Source organism: Falco rusticolus, chromosome 1, assembly GCF_015220075.1.
Source record: "Falco rusticolus isolate bFalRus1 chromosome 1, bFalRus1.pri, whole genome shotgun sequence".
In the NCBI taxonomy this organism is placed as follows: domain Eukaryota; kingdom Metazoa; phylum Chordata; class Aves; order Falconiformes; family Falconidae; genus Falco; species Falco rusticolus.
In genome coordinates, this window is record NC_051187.1 from 29,046,117 (window position 1) to 29,067,681 (window position 21,565).

General features: G+C 40.2%; 1 protein-coding gene across 1 annotated transcript in view; it reads right to left on the minus strand.

Moving 5' to 3' along the window:
• The window catches only part of TMEM132C (transmembrane protein 132C), a 221,574-nt gene extending 205,907 nt beyond the window's left edge, over nucleotides 1-15,667 (minus strand). The window contains exon 1 of the mRNA XM_037375320.1: nucleotides 15,154-15,667. Coding sequence (XP_037231217.1) covers nucleotides 15,154-15,229 — 76 coding nt within the window. The 5' untranslated portion in view covers nucleotides 15,230-15,667. The remainder of the gene's footprint in view (nucleotides 1-15,153) is intronic.
• Between the last annotated feature and the right edge of the window lie 5,898 nt (nucleotides 15,668-21,565).

Genomic DNA, 21,565 nt, shown 5'->3' on the forward strand with positions numbered 1-21,565 from the left:
CATTATGTATAACTCTATGTGTTAATTCAAGACACAAATATCCGAGTGTTGCACTAAATTATTAAAATTCTGATAAACTTTTTATGCAGCTTATCATGGTACTATACAGAACACTTCAGAAGTACATTTACTTACCCAACACTTTACTGGAACAGAATTTTCTGTATTTTTGAAGGGGAGAACTGCAACACAGCAAAATTAGTAGCTACTCTCAGAGGCATCTGCTAATACAGACGCCTAATTTAGAAAACCTGTGGCCTGATTTTCTGAAGAATACAATATTAGTTTATATTCTGAGCAAATCTCTTACTTATGTTAGGGACAGCTATAAAAAAAAGAAAGCATAACAAAAATCTATGCTTTTTTTGTTTTTTAAGCACAGCACTCTGTGGCAGGAACAAGAACAGAATATAATTTCCCAGAGTGTTACTAAACTCCTTTTTATCTTCCTATAATCTTTTCTTCTTCCACGAGATACAAGCTAACCTGCAAACTTATTCAGCATCTTTGGCTAAAGCAAATAAAGATAAAGAAGGGATTCAGAAAATTGAATCCTGAATGCCAAGAAGTTTTGGAGAGGCAACATAAGATGCTTAGACTAAACCAGATATCCTCTGCCTATCTTACTTCTGTAGTTTGCATTTGCCTCATGAGGACAATCTTGTGGTCTTTGAAAGGCTATTAAAAATATGCTCTAGGATGCTGTCACCAATGCTGGATATCAAAAACAGTGACAGCCACAGAGGCTGTTTATACTCAAAAAATGCCAAAGGTCCTCTCTGTATAGATTCAGAAGTTAAACCCATGCTGAGCCTGTTACATCTACACACCTTCCAGCTTCTGTAACAAATGAAGCAGGAGTCCACAGACAATAACCTCCTTCAGTACAAAAACTGGGATTTTTTCCCAGGAAGCTATCCATCCTGTGTACAAAATGAGACAGCAGTCCCGTAGATAACCACCTGTTCCTTAACCCTTGTCATGCCCTGAGATTGCTTCCTCCTCCTTTTCTGCGTGAAACAGAATAGAGGAAGGAGGCAGTCTGTGTAGCTCCACAACTTTTGCCGTGGAAACTGGGCCCATGATGGCTTATGACAGTTAAAGAGGAACATACCCAAGCAAATCCGTATGCAGCTCTGCTTTCTGAGATGCAGCGTGCTCCATAAAGCCAAGATTCTCAGAATAATGCGGCTGCCACCCTCTCAATTCTGCATTAAGAACAGACTAAACCCAATTTTCAGACTTAGAAGTCTGGTAACTTTAAATAGATTTTTCATGGAATTAGACCAAAAGCTATATGGCTTCAAAAATATTTTTATCCCCTTTTTTATGGGCCTTTTTAATGCAGGGACATGTTTGCAGGAGTTATCTGCAGTCATGAATCTTACTTAGTAAAAATGAATGCTAGCATTCATACATAATCTTTCTTTCTGAAGTGATGATGAAGGAAAACATCATCTATCTTTGCCTCTAACAGTGAAAAATCACAGGATTTAACCCAGCCAGTGCTGCTCATGGAAATGATTCTAGCTGGCTAGAACTCAGGATTTCTAGCTGGTTTTGTTCTCAGAAACAACTAAACCACTTCAGAGAAACTTTTCCAAATCAGTCTGAAAATATGCAGCATGGAAAACTTCAGCTAAAACTGTTACAGCTTGAGAAAAATCCCATTTTAAAAGGGTATTATAGTGAAAAGTGTTGAACATTTAATCTAGATGTGATTTTCTGATATACAGGTATCTGCCACTTTTTAATTAAAAAAATAGTTTTATCACAATTTTTTAACTGCCAATTCAGACCAAAAAATCCCCTCATTTTTACTGTACTTCCCCTACTTCTTTTTCAATGTAACACTGATCCATTAGGAAATATCACATATGCAATGAATTAGATGACAGACCTTTCATCTCAAACTGCTTTGAAATGCTGCTTAGTAAACCCACTGGAGTTTGTTTTTCCAATGAATAAAGAGTTCTTCTCTTAAGTCTTCACATTATGAGTATACCATGTGGTTTGCATTTTCTGTTTCTTCAAAACAGTTTCCCAAAGCTCACACTGTTTGATTTCATTTTCAGTTAAGAGGAGCTAAAACCTGAAATGTGGTGAGACAAATTCAAAATTACAACGTATGGGGGGTGGGGTGTGTGTCATATTCACCCTGTACTCACGTAAAGTGCCATTTACTTTTGTGCCAGGTTAGTACAGAATTTAAATTTCAATATAAGCCCAAGTATATTTCTTCAAAGATGATCAGAAACTAACAAAACTGTAGGCTAACAACCCACAACTCACTTTGAAAGAGGTTGGAAGGCATACATCAGAGTAACAGCTTTGGATAACCAAAAATAAGAGCACAGGTAATAGAAAAGGGAGCTTTCCAGCTATGTCTCTTAGCATTTAATGCACAGAAACAGTAACTGATATGCTCCACTATTTTTCAAGTTTTGGGGATGTTTTTGTGTGCATCCAACTTCACTCACATACACCCAGATTCATCCCACATAACTGAGGCATCTATATATGGACCTTACTTGTCCAAGACTTTGATGATGGAAGAATAAATGGCCCTTTTGGAGTCAAAACATCACATCAATCTGCATTACCCTCTGAAAGCATTTCTTACTTGTCTGTGATCATAGGAACACACAGTAATTTAGGATCTTACATACTTAAGAGTATGAATCTGTGCAAATGGGATGGATTTCCATAAAGTGCTGGCCACTTTAGCTACAGGCCCATGCACTCTTTGAAAAATAAGCATATATGGGTTAAATTAATCTCATCTTTACCTGCAATACTATAGTATCAACATCTACGTATAGATAAGCTGTTGTTCCCACCATGGTCAAAGATATAGACAACACTTTCAGTTGAAACCCAGAGAGCAAAGCACCTCACGCTGAAGCAGACACCTAGGTTTGGTCAGATGAATCACCCTCCTGAACACCAAAGACCATTAACTAGATCACCAGGAACAATAACTGCAGCAATGATATTGACACTCCAAAATTAAATGAGTTTTTAGCCCCAAACACCAGTCAGAATTAAACCATCCAAACTCTGTAGTCTACTAACAAAAATATTGTCCTTTCCATACCCCCTCCCAACTTCCCTATCACTCAGCGGTTTCACATGGAGAGAATACTAACATTCAGGAGCACTCAGCACTAGAGGAAAACAGAAACCACTACACAAACTATTATTTGATAAATCCATAGATGATAGGAACCACTGCTATGCTGATAAAACTTTGGACAAGTCTTCCACTAAAACATCCGAGCTTCCCCCTCTGCCTCTGGAAACTGTGCAGGGCTACTGCAAGACACAGGGCAGAATGACTGAAAACTCTGGTTACATACTATGTTAGTTTTTACCCCTAAAGAAATAAGTAACCAATGATAAATAAATTTTAAATGCTTCTACCTGTAACAGCCAAATAATCTGCATTAAATGTGCTTTAAATTATTTGTACACATCTCAGTCCATGAATTGTTTTAAACATCTTCCCATAAAGGATGCTGAAATAGAACTATTTGAACTGCAGCTATGACTTTATAAACATAGACTAATTAGCAGGAGAGAGACACATTTCCAAAATCACTTCAGCTCTGACAAGGTCTAGCAGTGCCAAATTGTATCTTACATCCTGAACTAGCTCCCCTCTTCCAGCAAAGGAATATGTAAATGCTGTAAAGAAGAATTCACACAAAACAATTATTTGCCTGCAAATAGCACTCCGAATGCCATCTTCAAATCGGTTTCCCTTCATAGGAAGGGAAATTGCATGGCAGGCTGAGAACATTTTACCAATGGACCATGAATTGTTAGATATATATATATACACACATACACAGAGCAATATATATGTAGGTTGAAATCTGGATGAATGGGAAGACTCCTACTGAAATAAGTAGAACCAGGATTTCACTTGCCATACACAGGGCATGACAGAGTGCCCATGGAGCAGAATTTGTTTTATTACAAAAAAGCTAGAACTTGATCAGCTAACAGCTTATGCCAGAGTCTTGGCAGTTATTCATGTATAGGTTCCAACACTGAAATCTAATCTTTAATTTCAGAAGAGTCCAAGTCATAATGAACTACAAAGTCAAGAGAAACTAGTAAATATGGCAACCCAAGGCTTCAATTTGACATACTCTTATTAAATGATAAATGAAGACAGTAGATACAGGAGCCACAAAGTACAAAAATGGTCAGAACATTCCTAATGTTTAAGTGGGTTTGGGCCACTGTTAGTTTGATTCAACATACAGAGCTGAGAGATCTATTTCAGGGTCTAGATCAGGATCCATAATTTTACAGGCACTCAGCACTGTAGATTAACTCAACTTTACATATCTGTAAAGATATGTATCCACTGACAGAAGTGGATCCTTTTCCTCTCCCCAAATAAAACAAGAACTAATCAATATAAGTAATCTTCAAATAAACTATTTGCGTTTTATGACTTTCCTGAACAGTACTGCCTAAAGGCATGATTTTTACCTCAAACCTGTTCTGACACTACTGCATTACATGAACGTGTTTAAATGTCATCTGATGATTCCTATTAAAGTGCCACAGTTTCATCACTATAGCTAATTTAATTCTAAATTAATTTTCAAAACCAAGACTAAAGTTCAATGGAAGCCTGAAGCTTTGAGGACTTGCAAAGCTTTGAGCCTGAAATACAGCAGTATCCAACTTTAATTAATGAAACAGCCAAAGCAACACCATGCATCTATGGTTCTTTGAATAAGTGTATAATATTATAAAGTAAGACCTTCCAGACAGACGGCACTATAGGTGTTTCCAGACCAGCATTTGTCTTTCAAGACCAGTCAGCACCCTTCTTTCATCTCCAGACTGCTCGTGACATTCCAAAGGAAAAAAGAGAATATACTAATTCCATTATGTCACACACAATTGGAAAAATTCCTTCTACTAGTTTGCTGACTTTTCAAAGCACAACACATTAGCTTATGGAATCAATATGAAAATATGACTAATGAGCACCTGCAGTGAATTGCTGAGTACCATCATGTGAAACTGATCTTGTATCAGAGTGTTTTTTCCCTGGGTAAAAATGAAACAGTAATTCACATTACTATCTAATGAGTTGCAGATATTATTGTAAAAAGAACTTGCAGTTTTACCCCAAAGAAGAAAATATTTTTTTCTACCTGCATTATGATAAAAAAAGATAATCAAGTGCTATAGTCATTCCCATTTTACATATGAACAAATTAAATCTGAGAGGTTACCTAAGCATTCACATCTGCACATACAGCTGGCGAATTAAAGACAACAGGAAACCCTACTTACAATTTCTTGCTTTTCCCATTAAAAAAAATCCCTTTTCTCACTGAGCTGGAATGACACGAAGGCATGCTAAACAAATACATGGAAAGAGAGTTCCCTATTTCTGAATTCTTTTAATAGATTTCCTTCTGAAATTGTCAATGGGATGATTGTGAACAACAGAAGCACAAAGGCATTTTAAACAGTATGAGCTCAACAGCATCTCTCATAAAAGACTGTCATCTTGAGTACCCATAAAAGATGGAAAATGTAACAATTATTCACCCTGACAAATAAAACACAATTTATTATTTTTAATAGTAAGCTAAAAGACTTAAGATTCGAAGATATACAACAAAGAGATACCAGCACAAAGAGACCCAGTCAAGAATAATCACAAACTCATGTAATGTCACATCAGTTTTTCCAAAAGGCATAGGCTTTACACTTACATGAGGCACGTGCAGCTCCCTTTGGCTATCAGTGCCAAAGCACGTCACCTAGAAATTCACTGAACAAGGATTTTATAGCCAAGACACTGTCTCCAGAAAATGTGGGGCCTTCTCTAATTGTGCTATCCATATACTGTATGACCCGGGTCCAAATCCCAAACTACAACTACAAAGAGAAACAACTTTTGCATCTAAACAGTTCAATACTGAAAACCTGAAGCTGTAAAACACATGATCAGGTTTCAGAATACCCACCAGAAGAGCAAAGCAGACAAGAAAGAAATTCTAAATTAAACTCATGTTCCTGCATTTTAAATGATGAGGAATGACAATGTAAATTTACTAGGAAGCATGAAAGAAGTGTAATACAAATTGTTGCCCTGCAAGTTTTTACATAAATCTGGTACAAGACTGAAACCCTCATGGGTTTTCAGGCTAATGCTATTCACAAGCAGGTGTCCACCCTCACTACAGGTGGACAAATTCAATCTCCCTCTTCCCTGATGTTAATTTTCGCTGATCAGAACAGGTACTGAGAAGTCAATACTATATTACCTTCTCCACAGTAGTTATTTATTATATTTACTACTGTTTATTCCATGCCAGCAGAGTGATAGGTCATTTGATTCTACCGAGGAAAAACAAACATTCTGGCTCCTTCTACAGAGGCATGAAATTAAAAAGATAAAAACAGCACATCAGTAGTGCAAAAATGAATCATGTTTGAAAGAATAAAGATGGATAAAGCGTAATTACTATCTTGACCAGCATATACACACCACCAAGCAAGCAAACACTGAACATGAGTGTATGGAAGAAACACGCTGTAATAGCGCAGTAAACACAGGCCACAGGTCAGTTGAGCCAGTGAAACCTAACACAGGTGAAGAAAATAAATAAATAAATAAATAAATAGAATCAGAAAACAGTTGGCCCTGACTCCATACCCACAGATGGCAACAGGAAGGTTCTACCTGGTTACAACAGGCACTGGAGCAGGAGCCATTACAACAGGCTTGTGCCCCACCTGTCCAACTCTGTTCCTTCTCCATATGCAACACATCACTACTACAGGAATGCATTCTGCATCCCAGGCTCTGACAAAAAAAAAAAAAAAACAAACTGTACCCTCCAGCTATGTACTTCTATATCCATATTGTTCCAGCCTGAACCCTTTTTTCCATCAACATGACTGAAATTCATATATGCTCCCCAACATACTTCTGCTCATTTTGTCACTCCAGCTCTAGCCCTGGCTTTCCGAGATGTTCCCTTACACAACCTTCATCTTCCTTCAAAGTTTCTCTCCCAAGGTTCTTGCCTTCCTATAAACCCCCATCCTCACTTTTTCCACCACACCACCTTCTATAGTCACTCTTCCCCGATTAGTCTTCTTCCTCCTTACCCAGAAAGCCTGACTCCCCCTCCCACCCATCCCTGTCCTTGCCAGTGTCCAGACCACACTGTCCTGCACCATTCTCCTTTTGCCCATTTCATTTCCCACCTTAAGCTCCAGCTTTGTCTTTTCTTTATTCCAATTACGCAGTTTCCTCTTCCAGAGATCTCCCCCGCAGCCAGGAAAGAGGATGGAGCATAGAAAGCACAAGGATGGACACTGCCCCTGCCCACAGCTCTTACACTTTGCCCAGGTCAGACATCCACAAGGGAAGCAGAGCTCACCCTGACATGGCATATGCCCAGCACATAGCAATTTTCATAGAATTTAGCTGTAAGGACACATCAAATTTTTCCTTGTCATAAGCAAATTCATTCTTTCAAATGTTGCTGCGTTGACATCCCATCAAATCAACTGTGGACTCTTTCCTCAGCAATCTCACAAGTCTCCTCCTGGCAAGTTTCATCGGGGTATCAGTGCTTCCTAAAAACAGGTCAGCAACTATTTTTAAACAAAAGGAAAACCGCAGCCCCCCACCCCCATCCCACCATCCCTCCCCCAACTCTCTTCTTGTAAACCACTGAACTCTTGGCTGAAGTTCTGGAAAATAAAAAAATGTATTCAATCTGAGGCAGATGCTTGGCATGGAATATTTTAGCTGAAACAGTTAACGGTTGAAAAATTTATAAGAAACTAAAACCAAACTCTTTTAATGGCAATTCTAATATGAAGAAGTGTTACCACTCCTGTTTGTAGTAATAGTGCAAGAAAGTTGGGAGGTTGGGCTTTTTTATGTTGGAGGTGGGGCGGGGTGGTGGTATGTATTTGGTTTGGTTTGAGTTAATGAAGATAGTTTAATCGTAAGCATCAAAAAGTACATTTTTACCTGCATGAGGAAATGGTGATGCATTAATGTAAGCCTCACTTTATTTGTTCAAAATGATACAGAATCAGCAAAATGAGAAAAAATACCCAATACAGAAATCAAAGCTGCATCATTTACCAAGTGCCCCTCATATTCTCTAACCTCTCAGTGTTTAATATCCTGCATTGGACATACAATGTAAGCAACTCCCGTAACAATCTCTCTCTTTTTAATTTTTACTAGAGTGTCCCACAAACAAATTAAAGCCATACCACTGCAAGTGCTAGGCTGCAGTACTGCACTTGTCTAAGCTGTACCCTCCCCCATTAGGCCCATCCTCTTTTCTGCTTATACAAGCAGTAAATTGATCCCAAGGTGATACAAACTTATCCTTTATTAAAAAAAAAAAAAGAAAGAATATTTTATATGCTTTATCTCCCTGAAGCAGCTTACAGAGGAATTAGAGGCATGCTGGAGTTGGCACAGAAAAAGGGTTGTTCAGTTTGGGAGAGGGCAGAAACCTGGCAGCATCAATTTACATTGGCTCAAGCTGGTAAGGAACTGCACCCTCAGGCAATACAACTGGTTGGAAAATGGAATTTCACAAGGACAGAAACTAACATTTTGAAATTTACTTTCATTCTCAGTCAGAAGAAAACAAAATTAAATTGTTACATAAAGTTAAAATGCTTTTCAAAAGTCATTTGGAATGATAAATCTTTTCATAGCAGTTACAAAGAGCTGGTTCATTTTTGTAATATCAGAGCAGTATTATAGACAAATATTAATGATTTGCTCTATACAATATCTACACTATAATCAGTTTATTTGAATACATCTAGTAAAAGTCAAAATGATAATTTTATGTGAAATAGTTAAATACTAAATTATCTAAGTTTTAGATTTAAGCACAAATTTCCACATAAATTGTTTTGTAAATTATATCAGTTTCAAAAATATTTTCAAACTAACTGCTCAGTTGAGAACTTATCAAGCAGAAAAATATAGCAATTACAGGAGTAATACAACATTAGATGTATTGGTGGATATATTTCAACATCTATACTCGGTGACTGCATGTTGGAGTTAATGAGCAGAATCTAGTGGAGCAACCCCTCTATTGCATCAGTATCATGGGATATCAGCTCACCTTTTGTTTACTTAAGATTTCCTCTTCATGCACAGAGAAACTGACTTTTAGATGTGCTCAGGAGATCAGTAAATCTTTTCTTCCATCGAAAGCATAAACTTTATTCAAAGTCTCTTTTCATTATTAAGCAAGCTTCCCCCCTTTTACATTCTTATTTAACTTCGAAGTTTTCATACAAATGTCAAATTCCTAGCCACTGTTGTGGGGCTTAGTGTTTGCTTCATAGTATTGAAAAGGGCAATTCACTCACAGTCTCCCCTTGCAGCAGGTTTGTGTTTCCTGATCTTAAAGAAGAACATACAACTAAAAGCATCAAATGCAGAAATTCTGGTAGCAACAGACATGAATGTGTTTATGCTAAAAAAATTTTAAAATTTCACAGCATCCTGCTACAAAACTATAGAAACTTTATAACAACTGTAGAAGAAAATGAAAAACATTACGTGAGAAGGAACAACCACCAAAAAGGCGTTTGATCTTACACGACACTTGTAACACTAGTGGATGGCAAAAGCAGATTGAATACTTACTGCAGTATATAATAAAAGAAGTATCTACTTAAGGAGACTTGTCTAGCTCTTTAAATCTGTCAAGCTACTAGAACTGTACAGTTGCAAGAAAATGCTTTTGATAATGACAGTGGAACTACTATTAGTATGACATGTGTTATTCAAGCAAAAGAAGTGCCAGAAAAGGTTGTCTCCAAGCACAAAGTTACTCACCCAAGATGTCAGTGATGCAATAGTAAGACATTAGCACATTTCTTAAGTGTGGTGGCAAAGAACCACTTAGTCAAAATGTACTTCCCGAAAGAAAAGTTTGCCTCATTGACCGGTGCTGCGAAGATGCCTGTAATTTTAGTGATGGGGATGACACTTTGTTTATGGAATTCAAGCTCAACAGATTAACATGCTTTAGAATAGCAAATAAAATAGAAGAGTCGACTCACTGGGCCATTTCACTAGATATAGTTGAAAAGAAAAATGGTGACCTGAGGCTGTGTATTGACCCCCAAAACTGTGAACAAATAGCAAATGGAAATACTCTCTCTTTATCTAACTAGAACAGACACAGGCACTAGTGGACTGAAATTATTACCAAAGCTAGATGCATCCGCAGGCTTTTACCAGATACCTCTAAGTGAGGAGACTGCAGAAGCTATGAACTTTCAATGCACCATTTGTCCGTCCCTGTTTCAAAGGGGTCACATCTGTCACTAGAGCCTGAGCCAGTCCACAGAACACAAAACAGTACAACTGCTTGAAGAGCTGAACACTGTGAAACTGTTTTGCCAGGGTACTGCGTCTGTAAGGAAGACTGAATAAAATCTAAAGGACTCAGGCCTGTAAGAGCAAGTCAGGACAAGAGTCTGAACTAGACAAAAGCAAGTTTTCTGGCCAGAAAGTTATTGCTTATCACTATGAAGGACAGAACACTCAAATTTCAGCCAAACACCTTAAATTCACGCCCTACAGCATCACAACATACTACCTGTATTTGTATCACCATAGTGTTTAGACTGTAAGCAAATAAAAAGGTCCCACTGGACAAACCAGCATCAAGTCTTTCACCATCAAAATGGCAATCAGTAGATAAGAGACAGGGAGAGAAAGGAGGAAATGACCGATCCAGACAGCAAGACAGAATTATTCCTGACAGTAGAGGCTAGGTCTGATTCCTGCTACACAGCTTTCCTTTCACTAAATCCACTTTCCTCTTTGGTATCAAACCTACCTAGCATACAGTAAATGTCTCCTTCAAACTGATGGACAAGTATTATTTTAAGTCACCCACAATATGCATTCTCTTTCTCTTACATCCTAAGTTTAGCTTTTTAACATCTGTATTAAATGACTTTCAATTACTGTCTTTAAACACTTCAGTACTCCAACTTGTCGCCATTTTACTTTTACATCTTTTATCGTAAAATCCTTTTTGTCTCTCTCAAAATAGCTAAGACACATCTAGTGCAGCCTGCCAGATGTGAACTACTGCCAAAATCTCAGTGTGGCAGCACATGAGCAAATCAAAGGGTTTACACCAAAGCCTTGGAGAAACCTGGGATTCAGCACAACAAATCTCCGACTCCTCTTCAATGACGTGATCATACTCTGAAGATTTCCAACTTCCATGTATTTATTTGTCTCTCGACTAGCTGCCTTAAAGTAGGCATGACCTTAACCACAGTTACGGACAACAGCTCAGATTTACTGTAGATGGGCATTACCTTGAAAACTCTATGCAGGAAAGTTTGTATACCAACACTTCTAGCAAGTTTGCCGTTACTCATAGAATTTCTAGCCATTCCTTATAAGCCACCTTTCCAGTGGTGCTGAACTACTGCTTCGTCAGTAGTTTAAAAAGAAAAACGCAGAACAGAACCCACATTCTCAATAAAATCCCCATGCTTTCATCTCAATGAACAGTTTGTCAATACTCACGAGTATTTAGCCGTTTAAGATAACATAATGGTGTGCTGTTTATTATTTCGTTTCATACAAATATTTAGTTCCCCAATTCAAGAGCCATTTATGGACAGCCATATAATGGAGACATTTATGCATTAGAAAAGCAATTACAGGTATGACATTATATATCATACAGTCACATTTAGAAGTGTGCTTCAACAGACATTTATAATACAGCTACTGGCTATTTTACTTTATAAGTACAGCGTCTAATAAACTTTAAGATTTATCACCAAATATGAAAACAAAGTAAATTAGAATATTAATAGCACTATCTCCATTTTGAAAGCGTTATATCCAAAAGAGAAATTAGCCACTTAAACTCCACACAGTTATAATTTAACATAATGCAAGTCCCTGCTGTGTTCTTCACTAGCACTAATGCGATGAAATTTAAAAAAAAAGAAAATTTAGGAAGTTTTCCATAACACTAGAGCATGCTGTGCTGCTGAACTTTCAAAGATATAAAAAAAATTTCACTGCTTGAATAATTTAAAATTATAACGAAACAATAATCAAAATAAAGAGACTCTATCAGTTTCCATGCCAGTATAACTAAACCAAGGAATTATACCACAATTGTGTCGTAAAGAAGAGCAGAACAAAAGCAGGTACTATACCAAGCTATGGATGCACAACTGTTTGCATTTGTTTTCAAACACTTAAGTACCTAAAATTCTGGTATCTCCATGCGCCTTTAACATCTGCTCATTTCACTACTTTCTTGCCCATATGTATTTCTTACGCAAACAAATCAATCCTCTACCTGTGCATCCTTAAACTCTCTTTTAGGACTTCATTAGATTCTGTGCTTCCAGTTTCTAGGATTCTTGTTCTAGTTCACAGCTACTACAAAACTGAGGTTTCCCAGTTATCTATGCATTATACAATAAAGTAAATCTGTACACTTGTGTTCACATTTATGCTCTGATTCAAGAAAACAATTAATAAAAATTAAAAAAACAACAAACCCCACCTTACTTCAAGCTCATGAATACCTCCTATTGCCTATAAAGAGGCTTAAGCACATGCATTAGCACTTTGCTGAAAAGAGGTCATTTCCCGAAAGGAACATATATACACTCGAGATTTACTTATGTAAATATGATTTCATACACATTCTCTCCACCTAGGGAACAGGCATCCAATAATTGCTACATAAAACATGTGCTTGTACCTAAATGCAAGAGCACTTTTGCATGCTGACTTTTTATACATCCTGGTCTGACTAGAGGCATGGCTTAAATTAAATGCCAAGCTTCTTTCTTGAGATTGAATGAATTAACATTATTGGCCAGATAATAACTACAGCATAATGGCACACAGTGAAGCCTAAGGCAACATTTCAGGAGAATTTTCTTAGAAATTCAGGCCTGATAAGAGATGTTAATGAGTTCGGAGAAGTAAATATAGCTCTTTAAATAGCAAATGACAACTTGTCTATAATAGTAAGTTTCTCAGCACATTTACAAACGTTTTTGCTTGCAAGCTATAAAGTGACTTTCATTTAGTTGGACTTTAGCTCTCAAGAACAATCACTATCCTAACACACCAACAAAAAGAGTGCAAATACACAAGGGGAGCGCAAATGAAATGCTTGTTAGGGCCTCACAAGGAAACTATACAAACACCTTATTTAATAAGTTTAATTAACCGGCTCTTTTCTAAATCTTACTGTGCCTAGCAATGCTGAGAGGCAAATTCCCTGCTCAGAAGCTCTGCTTTTCTTCCCTGAAGGAAAGTTATATTTTCTCTTTTATTCTCAAAGAGCATAGCCCAGACACCCCCAGCAGCTGCTGCTAGTAGCAGCTAGCTGTGGCACCACCGCTGACTTTTTTTTACAGCATGGCCAAGTCAACACTGACCCACGTTCCAGCAGAGAGAAATGGCTTAACAAGGTTGGGTTGTTCATAACCTCTTGCTGTAGCACTTTTCCCACCCTTAAGCAGCAGCATATCCTACATATTTCTCTTATTATTCTCAGACAGAGAATGCCCATATATCAGTGCCTCACTCAATATACTAAACCTAATGCAAGCGCTTATTGGAGAAGATGCATTTTTGACTGTCAAAGCTGTGTGGCAGAAAAGACGCTGCCCCAGAAAAATGCCAGAGCCCTCTTTACAAGTCTTAATCTCGAGCGGTCTCTGAAGGTGAACGCAAGGCTAATATAATTCACACCTCCAGGACGCAGCAATCAAAACAGAAAAGTGTATTTTAGATTCTTCACATTAGCACCTTCAGAGCACGTTGAGTCACTAGGATGTCCATTAATTTTAATGTAGTGTATTAAAATGACCAGCATTAAGAGGCCATGCAATTTTCTGCCAAGTACTTTGTTTTCCCTACCAACCAGGGTGGGAGAAGTCCCTTTATGAATGACTACTGCTTCTGCCCCTGCTTCACTCTTGAGATCCTTCTGTATATCTCACAGCTGCCTCTACAACCAGCTACTCCGGGAGAGAGGCTGGCAGGACCGGACCAAACTAAACAATGAAGAGTCTTTTGTTAGTAATCTTCTTATGACAAACAGCATCACTAATACCAACAGGATAAAAGACAGATTATTTTTTTTCCCCCCCTAGGGATGGCAACAACAGCAGGAACTGCAGAGTGTAACAAGTTTCCACCCCTCCAAAGGGAGAGAAGGGTATGTTTTCAGAAAATACCCCCAACTATCATGGTCTGAGCAAGAAAACAAGAAGTGTCGATACACGGCAGTCGCCTGCTATTCTGCACAGAAATTCTTCTCTGGATCATGCACGATCTGCATCCCTCAATCACTTCACAGAATATTTGCCTTTGTCAGAGGGGCTCTGTGATCACAGAAGTTCAGTGATGAGAAAAAACAGCAGATAGTTCAAATGACCTCTCTGCTAAGACAAACCTGTTCCTCAGCCGTCCCTTTAATCAAGATAATAAGCACCCTGTCCAGTCCAGGTAACTGGGCTTCTAGTCAGTCCCTGGAGCTACCATCGCAGGACTCCAACGCAATTTGAAAGACGCTATTCCTGAGCACTGTCGTGTGCTCCTGGTGCCCATTACAGCTCCCAGCGCTCCCCATGTCCTGCTCCAAGCTGGGGCTAGGACCCCCTCACCCACAGAAAAGATCCCTTAAGATGCATTTGTAAATAGCATCGTCGTTGAGACTGGAAGAAGGGAAACTTTCCCTGTTTCTCATTTCAGCCAAATGAAAGCCGGCAAGGTTTCCTACCGTTCAAATCAACGGGAGGAAAAAAAAAGGGGTGGGGGGGTGCAAATTGTACAGCAGCAGAGGCAGGATTTAAAGGAAAAGAAAAGGCAAGGGGGAAAGAGGGAGGAAGGAGCGATTTAGTTCACACGCCGCTACGGTGGGAAACAAGCCGCTGGCTTAGGAAGGAGTTCGAGCCTCCGCCGAGCAGCTGCCACCCGCCCGACGCAGCCCGTCCGCGATCAACTGGTGACTCCGCTGCGCGCCCCGGCGCAGCCCCGCCACTGCCCCCTCCCGCAGCCCCGCCGGCGACAAGTGCCGCCCCGCTTACCTCCGCAGAGCAGCGCTCCCAGGAGCAGCCGGGCCGCCGGGCAGCGGGGCCCGCCGCCGCGGGCAGCCCCCGCCATGCCGAGGAGCCGGGGACGCGTCCCGGGCGCGGCTCCGGGGGGCTCCGCCGCCGCCGCTAGCTCTCCCCGCCCGCCGCCCGCTGCGGGCACGCCATCGCCCGGCCCCGCACGCACACCTCGCTCCGCAGCGCCCTCAGCCCCGCCGCGGGCTGCCGCCCATGCCGGCCCCGGCTCTTTCCCTCGGCCCCGCACGCCCGCCGGCCCCTCCGCGCCCTGCCCTAGCGCCGGCGGGGGCGGCCCGGCGGGGCAGCGCCCATGGCGGGCTGAGCCTGACGGGCGCCCCGGCACCGCCGCGCTCCCCGGGCAAAACTTTCCAAGCGGGCGAGCGAAGGGCGGGGAGGGCCCGGGAGCCGGCGGGGCTGCGTCGCTCCCCGGCCGCTGGCTCCCCCGCTACACCCGAGCGCCCTCCGCTGCAGCTGCAGCCGGCTCCGCTTCCCGTGCCTTTATCTCGGGGCCGGCGGCGGCAGCGCGCACACACACTTTTCCCTCAGAGGAGGGCGGAGAGGGAGGGGGAGGGAGGGGGGGACCGCTGAGCTCGAGCCGGCGGCCGTTGGGCTGGCGGTGGGGGCGGGGGGATCCCTACCTACGGCCGCCCTCCGCGCGGGCGGGAGGCGCTGAGGGGGCGCAGAGCGGCGGGCAGCGGCTGAGGGGAGGGCTGCCCGGTGCCGGCGGAGGAGCGCGGCCCGGGGTCGGCTGAGCCCCCCCGGCCCCGCCGCGGCGGGAGGAAGGGCGGCTGAGGTGAGGCGGCCGCTCAGAGTGCCGGGGCTGCCCGGGAGGAGGGAGTTTTGCCGAGCCGAGGTGGCCGGAGAGGGGCAGCCCGGGCGCGGGAAGGAGGGCAGGGAGGGTCCTCGCTGCCCTGAGGGGCCGCCGCCGGCCGCGCCGCCCCGCGTCTGCCTTCCTGCTTTCTCAAGTCCTGCTGTAAAGCGACATCTATTAAGTACAGAAAACCAAAAGAAAAGAGCCTTACCCAAACACGAAGCTTTACTATGCGCACGTGCTTCCCTCCAGAGAGAGGGAAGCCCACTGCAAACCCTAAAATGGAAGAAAACCACTTGACCCACCTGTATTTCACCCAGTTCCAGCCCCGTTATCGCCTCCTCACCCTCTTGTTTTTCCCCTTTTGTATGCACACTTCCTCAGTTTCATCTAAACCTAATGCACAGCCCATATTTTTAGTCCTAGTCATTTAATTTGGTGCTTTCACCTGGTTATCCTGTATAATTTCAGCTGGCATCTCTTACTCCTTCTTGTGGCAAAAATTGTGAATATTCGTGGCCCAGCAGTAAACATACTTTTAATAATCTTTGGTGCAGCTGTGGCATACAGCAAGCAAGGTGCAGTTTAGTAAGAAGTATTTTAGTATTGGAAGAATTTTAGTGTAAGAAGTACTGAGTGCAGAAATCACCTAAGCAGGAAACCGCCCCCATTCTGTGACAGGGCAACGTCTTAAAATGATGACTGCTTTTACAACCCGTTGCTTTTATCCTGAGAAATTAGGTTCTGATCCTTCAGGCAAATACAGTCAGTCTGCTATGGCTGGCTAAGCAGCTAAAATCAGTGAGGTTCTCTCCATTTGTGGTCAGTTACTGAAACAGGTGTCAAAGTTTATCATTAGATATTATCCTAAATAAAATCAGGAAAACACATTTTGGCTGATCCTTGAAAGCCTGTTGTTCATGCAAGACATTATTCACAGTCTGATAAGCCAAGCCAAGTCAGGAAAGACTACCTTAACATAGAGATTTCTGATGAGAAACTGCAGAGAGCAGAAGTATGTTTTGTACTGTCATGGTTTACCAGGTAATTCAAATGTGGAAAAAGCAGAAATAGAATATCATATCAACTTTAACATAATTTTTTCTCAGAAGAATATAAAGAAGCATTTCTCTTTGAAAAACTCATTCAAAAATGTGGAACAGCTATATTTTTTTCTGCTTGATTGTAAATTCTGCTAAACACTACAAATACTTGTTAGAGTTTAAATATAAGAATCCAGCAATCAACAGTAAAGCACAGCAGCTAACAAACATTTTTGTCCTGTACTTTAATTTGTGTATAATGTGTGTATATGATTAATCTGATTTATAAGAGAAAGCAGATACAGCAAAGACAAAAGCTATTTCTTTCCAAGGCAACTTTTACTACGGGACCAGAAACCAATCCCATCATTCATAAACTACCAACATTTGCTGTCTTTGAACTGTGAAGAAAATTTCAGTCTGATGTAAATTAGATGGAACATGAGATTATTTGGAAATACTGACAAGTAGGATCTGTCCTGTTTATCAAATTCAAACAGGAGCGTATATGTTATTTGCATAATATGCTCTGAAGAAAGTTCTGGAAGTTGCACATAGAACACATTGGCAGAGATTTCCATGGATAAGAGGTAGAAGTCAGATAACAAGGTGATAAATATGGTAAAGAAGTCTGGACAGAATAGATTTTGCTACAGCTAGTCTTATTCCTTTGAAATTTGATTTCTTATCGTTGTAGGTACAGTATTTCAGTACCAGAATTTTCAACAGAAGCTATGCCTAAGATGAGTTTTTGAGGCTAGCATTTTGAAAGGAAACCGAAGGAGTTAAATACACAAATCACACTCAGATTCAAAGAACCTTAGTTTATTTCTTAATGCATGTATAATGAGAATATGGGTTGCTGTGAACGATTTGTAACAGCCCAATTAACACCAAGCACAAAACCACAGAAGGGGTGTGTCTGAAGGCAAGGGAGAGTGTATCAGGAGTCCTGAAAAAGGAAACTGTAACATTGAGATTAAAAAGTATGGAAAATATTATTACCTACCTATGATACAGTCCAAACTGTGTCTCTAAACCTGCAAGCAAAGGCATTCTGTAAATGTTAAATTAGATGCAATCCTGAATCTGTTTGCATTTTTGTGATTTTTCTGTTGCTCCAGAGGGGGTTTGTATGTTTAAAGTTAGATTCTGACATTTTATTAGTGTTGATTATTACAGTGCTCCTCAAATTATCCAGCTGAAGTTAAGAAGGTTAGTTTGCAGAAACTATGTAATATGAATGGATGTGAATTTCATCCTGACTGTTCAATTCTGGTTTCACTAATGTTTATGGAAATTTCATCCCCAAGGCCAGGTCTTACTTTGCCAAAGGGTTACTTGAGTGAGTAAGGAGAATTGGTAAAGTATTTTTGTTTCCAGTGCTTTTTACCACTAGCTTAGCCCTAGACTTGGCACATCCTAGTAACAATGTGTCAAAATATTTGTCTTGAATGTAGCAAATGAATAGTACGAACTTCATTTTGAATAGTATTTAACTTGATTTTGCATAGATTCTGTCACAATTTTTTTGTTTTCTACTTGTAGTAAATATCTCATCAACAGATACTTTTAATGTAGTTACCTGACTTTGTTTCTCTGAAGGAATCTCAGGGCTTTAAGTCTTTATGGGCTCCTGTGACTTGTAATAGTCAAAACTGAAATTTTCAGTCTTAAGTGTAGCATATTCCCTGCAGTGAACGTAAGGAAACAAGGAACATGCTCAGAAACAGTGACAGTGAGCCAAAGCTGACTTCTTAGGGTCAGTCAGCCTCCTAAAATTTTCGAAAGTACCATACAGGGTGCATTAGGCTGAAAATGCAACCTGCACTGAAGTCTCTCATAACCCCCTCTTTATATTTTGCCAACCACAATGTTGAAGGCGCATGCCAATTCACTGACTCAATGCTAAAAAATGAACGCAAGAAAAAAATAATCCATCAAATCAAAGCTCAGATTGCTGTGTGCAGATAGCAACTGATAGCGGATCTCTCCAACCTGTATGCAGGCATTGAGGTATTTTGTACAATTTGTATTTTGTCAGTGCATCTATTGCAACCATGCAGAAGTTTTGTACAGCAAATATATCTCATCAGCATTTCTCAGGTGAAAACATGATCATATACTTTGAGGAGTAACATATTGTGTAGATGATTGAGTGTTACAATAGGTGCTTACATCTATCCAAATTGCTATTTTTTGTTAGAGAATGAAAAAGCTATAAAGTTGTCTCATACTGAGCATGGGGACATATAACATCCATCATAAAATGGAAAATAGTTGAAGTACAAGATTGTACATATTTTTTGCCTAATGTGAAAATGCGAGGGTTTTTTAAGGACACCCCAATCCCCACCCCCAATTTTGTGCTATGTAAACTTTCAATAACAAAAGAAAAAAAACACAAAAAAAACCCCAACCTGTCAACCAACCCTAGACTGTACTGGAATCAAGAGTGTGTCAGAAGGAATAATCTGATAGAACTTTAGAAACCAGATATTGGGGATGTTGCCAGCAGTTTAGCGCTCATGACATAAGTGAGTATAATAGACATTGCAGCCTGTAATCTTGATTTTAATAATTCCTTAATGAAAACTAGTCTTTGACCACTACTCTGTAATTTTGCCAAAAACGTAGATAGTCCTTGATACATGTGAGTGGTTTTGGATGTGATCATTTAGCACTATGTCTGCTACTCGAAGGCCCATTTAACTTGCCATGTTTTAGCTCACCATGTACTGTTATCCTTGGCACTATATCATACAAATGGCTCTGTCTTTCAGCACGACCTTAAACAAGTCACCTACTCTATCCCTCGGTGTCCTTATATGTATAATGGGATAGTGACACCAAATAGTTTCATCAAGTGCATGGACACATAGAAGAAAAAAGCTACATATGTATTCTATCGTTCCTTAAAATTAATAGGACTAGGTGAACAATAGCTTTCTCATTTAATGTATGCCTCTCTGCCTGCTCATTTGTAATTATTTAGAATTATAATTTTCTCAACTAATTTTCTTTAAGTATAGAATTTTAAATCCTTAGAATGTGATCGTGCCCAGATCACTGCAAGTGTCCATACTGAAACTGCATTCTGTATTGTTCCATGTATACAAGATCCCAACAGAAAGAAAAGGAGAGTGGTGCACCCCAAATTCTGCCAGAGATCTGAAGTCGCAGAAAGGAATAGAGTGGAAAATGTTGAGCATTCGGTTTTATCCCATCCTTGTACCTGGCACATTATCATCTCTCTTCTGTCTTCTGTGCTTTGTTTTGCAGTTATGGGTATTGCCATTTAAAGTGGTTTTATTATACTTCAGTGTCAGCATTTATCCTTGAAATAGAGATACAACTTGTATCTCTTACGGTTATTCATTTGTGTTGCATGCAGACAGCATGGCATGGGTTTACATTCAGTACATCTGAAATATTTTTTTCTACCATAGTGCTTGGCGTTGCCATCTTTGTGGTTGACAAATGTTTTTAACAGGGACTTAGGATCACAAAATACCATTAGTTGCAAAAGGAACCAGCTCACCTAGTGTTATCACCGTGATCCTTCCTAGCTATTATACTCATGACTGTAAGCAAGGTACACAATATCTGTCTGTTGCATGGATCAAAAATTTGGGGTGCCATGGGTGCGTACCCTTCAGTTTTAGGTCTGAAGGCATGGGGGTTTTTAGATCACTCCTCCAAATACAGCTTAGAATATAAAAAAATAGTACATATTCAAAACACTGATATTGAAGAGATTAAATATGTGGCCTTCCGTCCTACCATTCAACACTACTACCAAAATGAGGTAAATTTTGTTAACAGTGGAGACAAAATGCCATGTGGCTACCATGGTTTTAGGTATTTATTGTCTATTTCTGTTCACAGATACTTTAGCAAAATAAGGGAAGTATCTTTCCTCTTACTCCTCCCTTTGCCAAATTTATCAATGAGAAGCTTCATTGAAACAGGTCCAGGAAAGCAACTACAAGGTAAAGGACCTATCATTCAAAATGGGGCATTTGATAAAAAGCATATAGGGATCTGTGAATCTTTTCAACATTTTAATTCCTGGTTGCAAAGGCTTCATCTGACACATCAGCTTTATAAAAGTCATGCCATTAGCTGGATGCAAATTGAATTTTCTGTACTTATATAAAAAACTTACTCTATGTGCATGCAAAAGTTTTTCCAAAATTTTCAATAACTGAAATTTTTAAAGAATCTGATCTTTTTCCCTCGATGTGCTAAGAATCTCTATAATAATACTAGCTGCACTGAGTCAGACCAAAGGCTCACCTAGCTTGTTTCTGACAGTGGCCAGAACCAGATGCCTTGGGAGGAGTATGAGAAGGCAAGTGTGCAGTGGTAATCCTTTCCCAGGCTCTGAAGACCTGAAGCTCAGAGAATCCTTGAGCCAAGGATTGTATCAATGTATTTGATGGATTTCTCTCCCCTGAATTTCCCCAGTTGTTTTTGAACCCATCTATGTTTCTAGGCATCCACAAATCTGGTATATATTCTAAGGGGGTTTTAA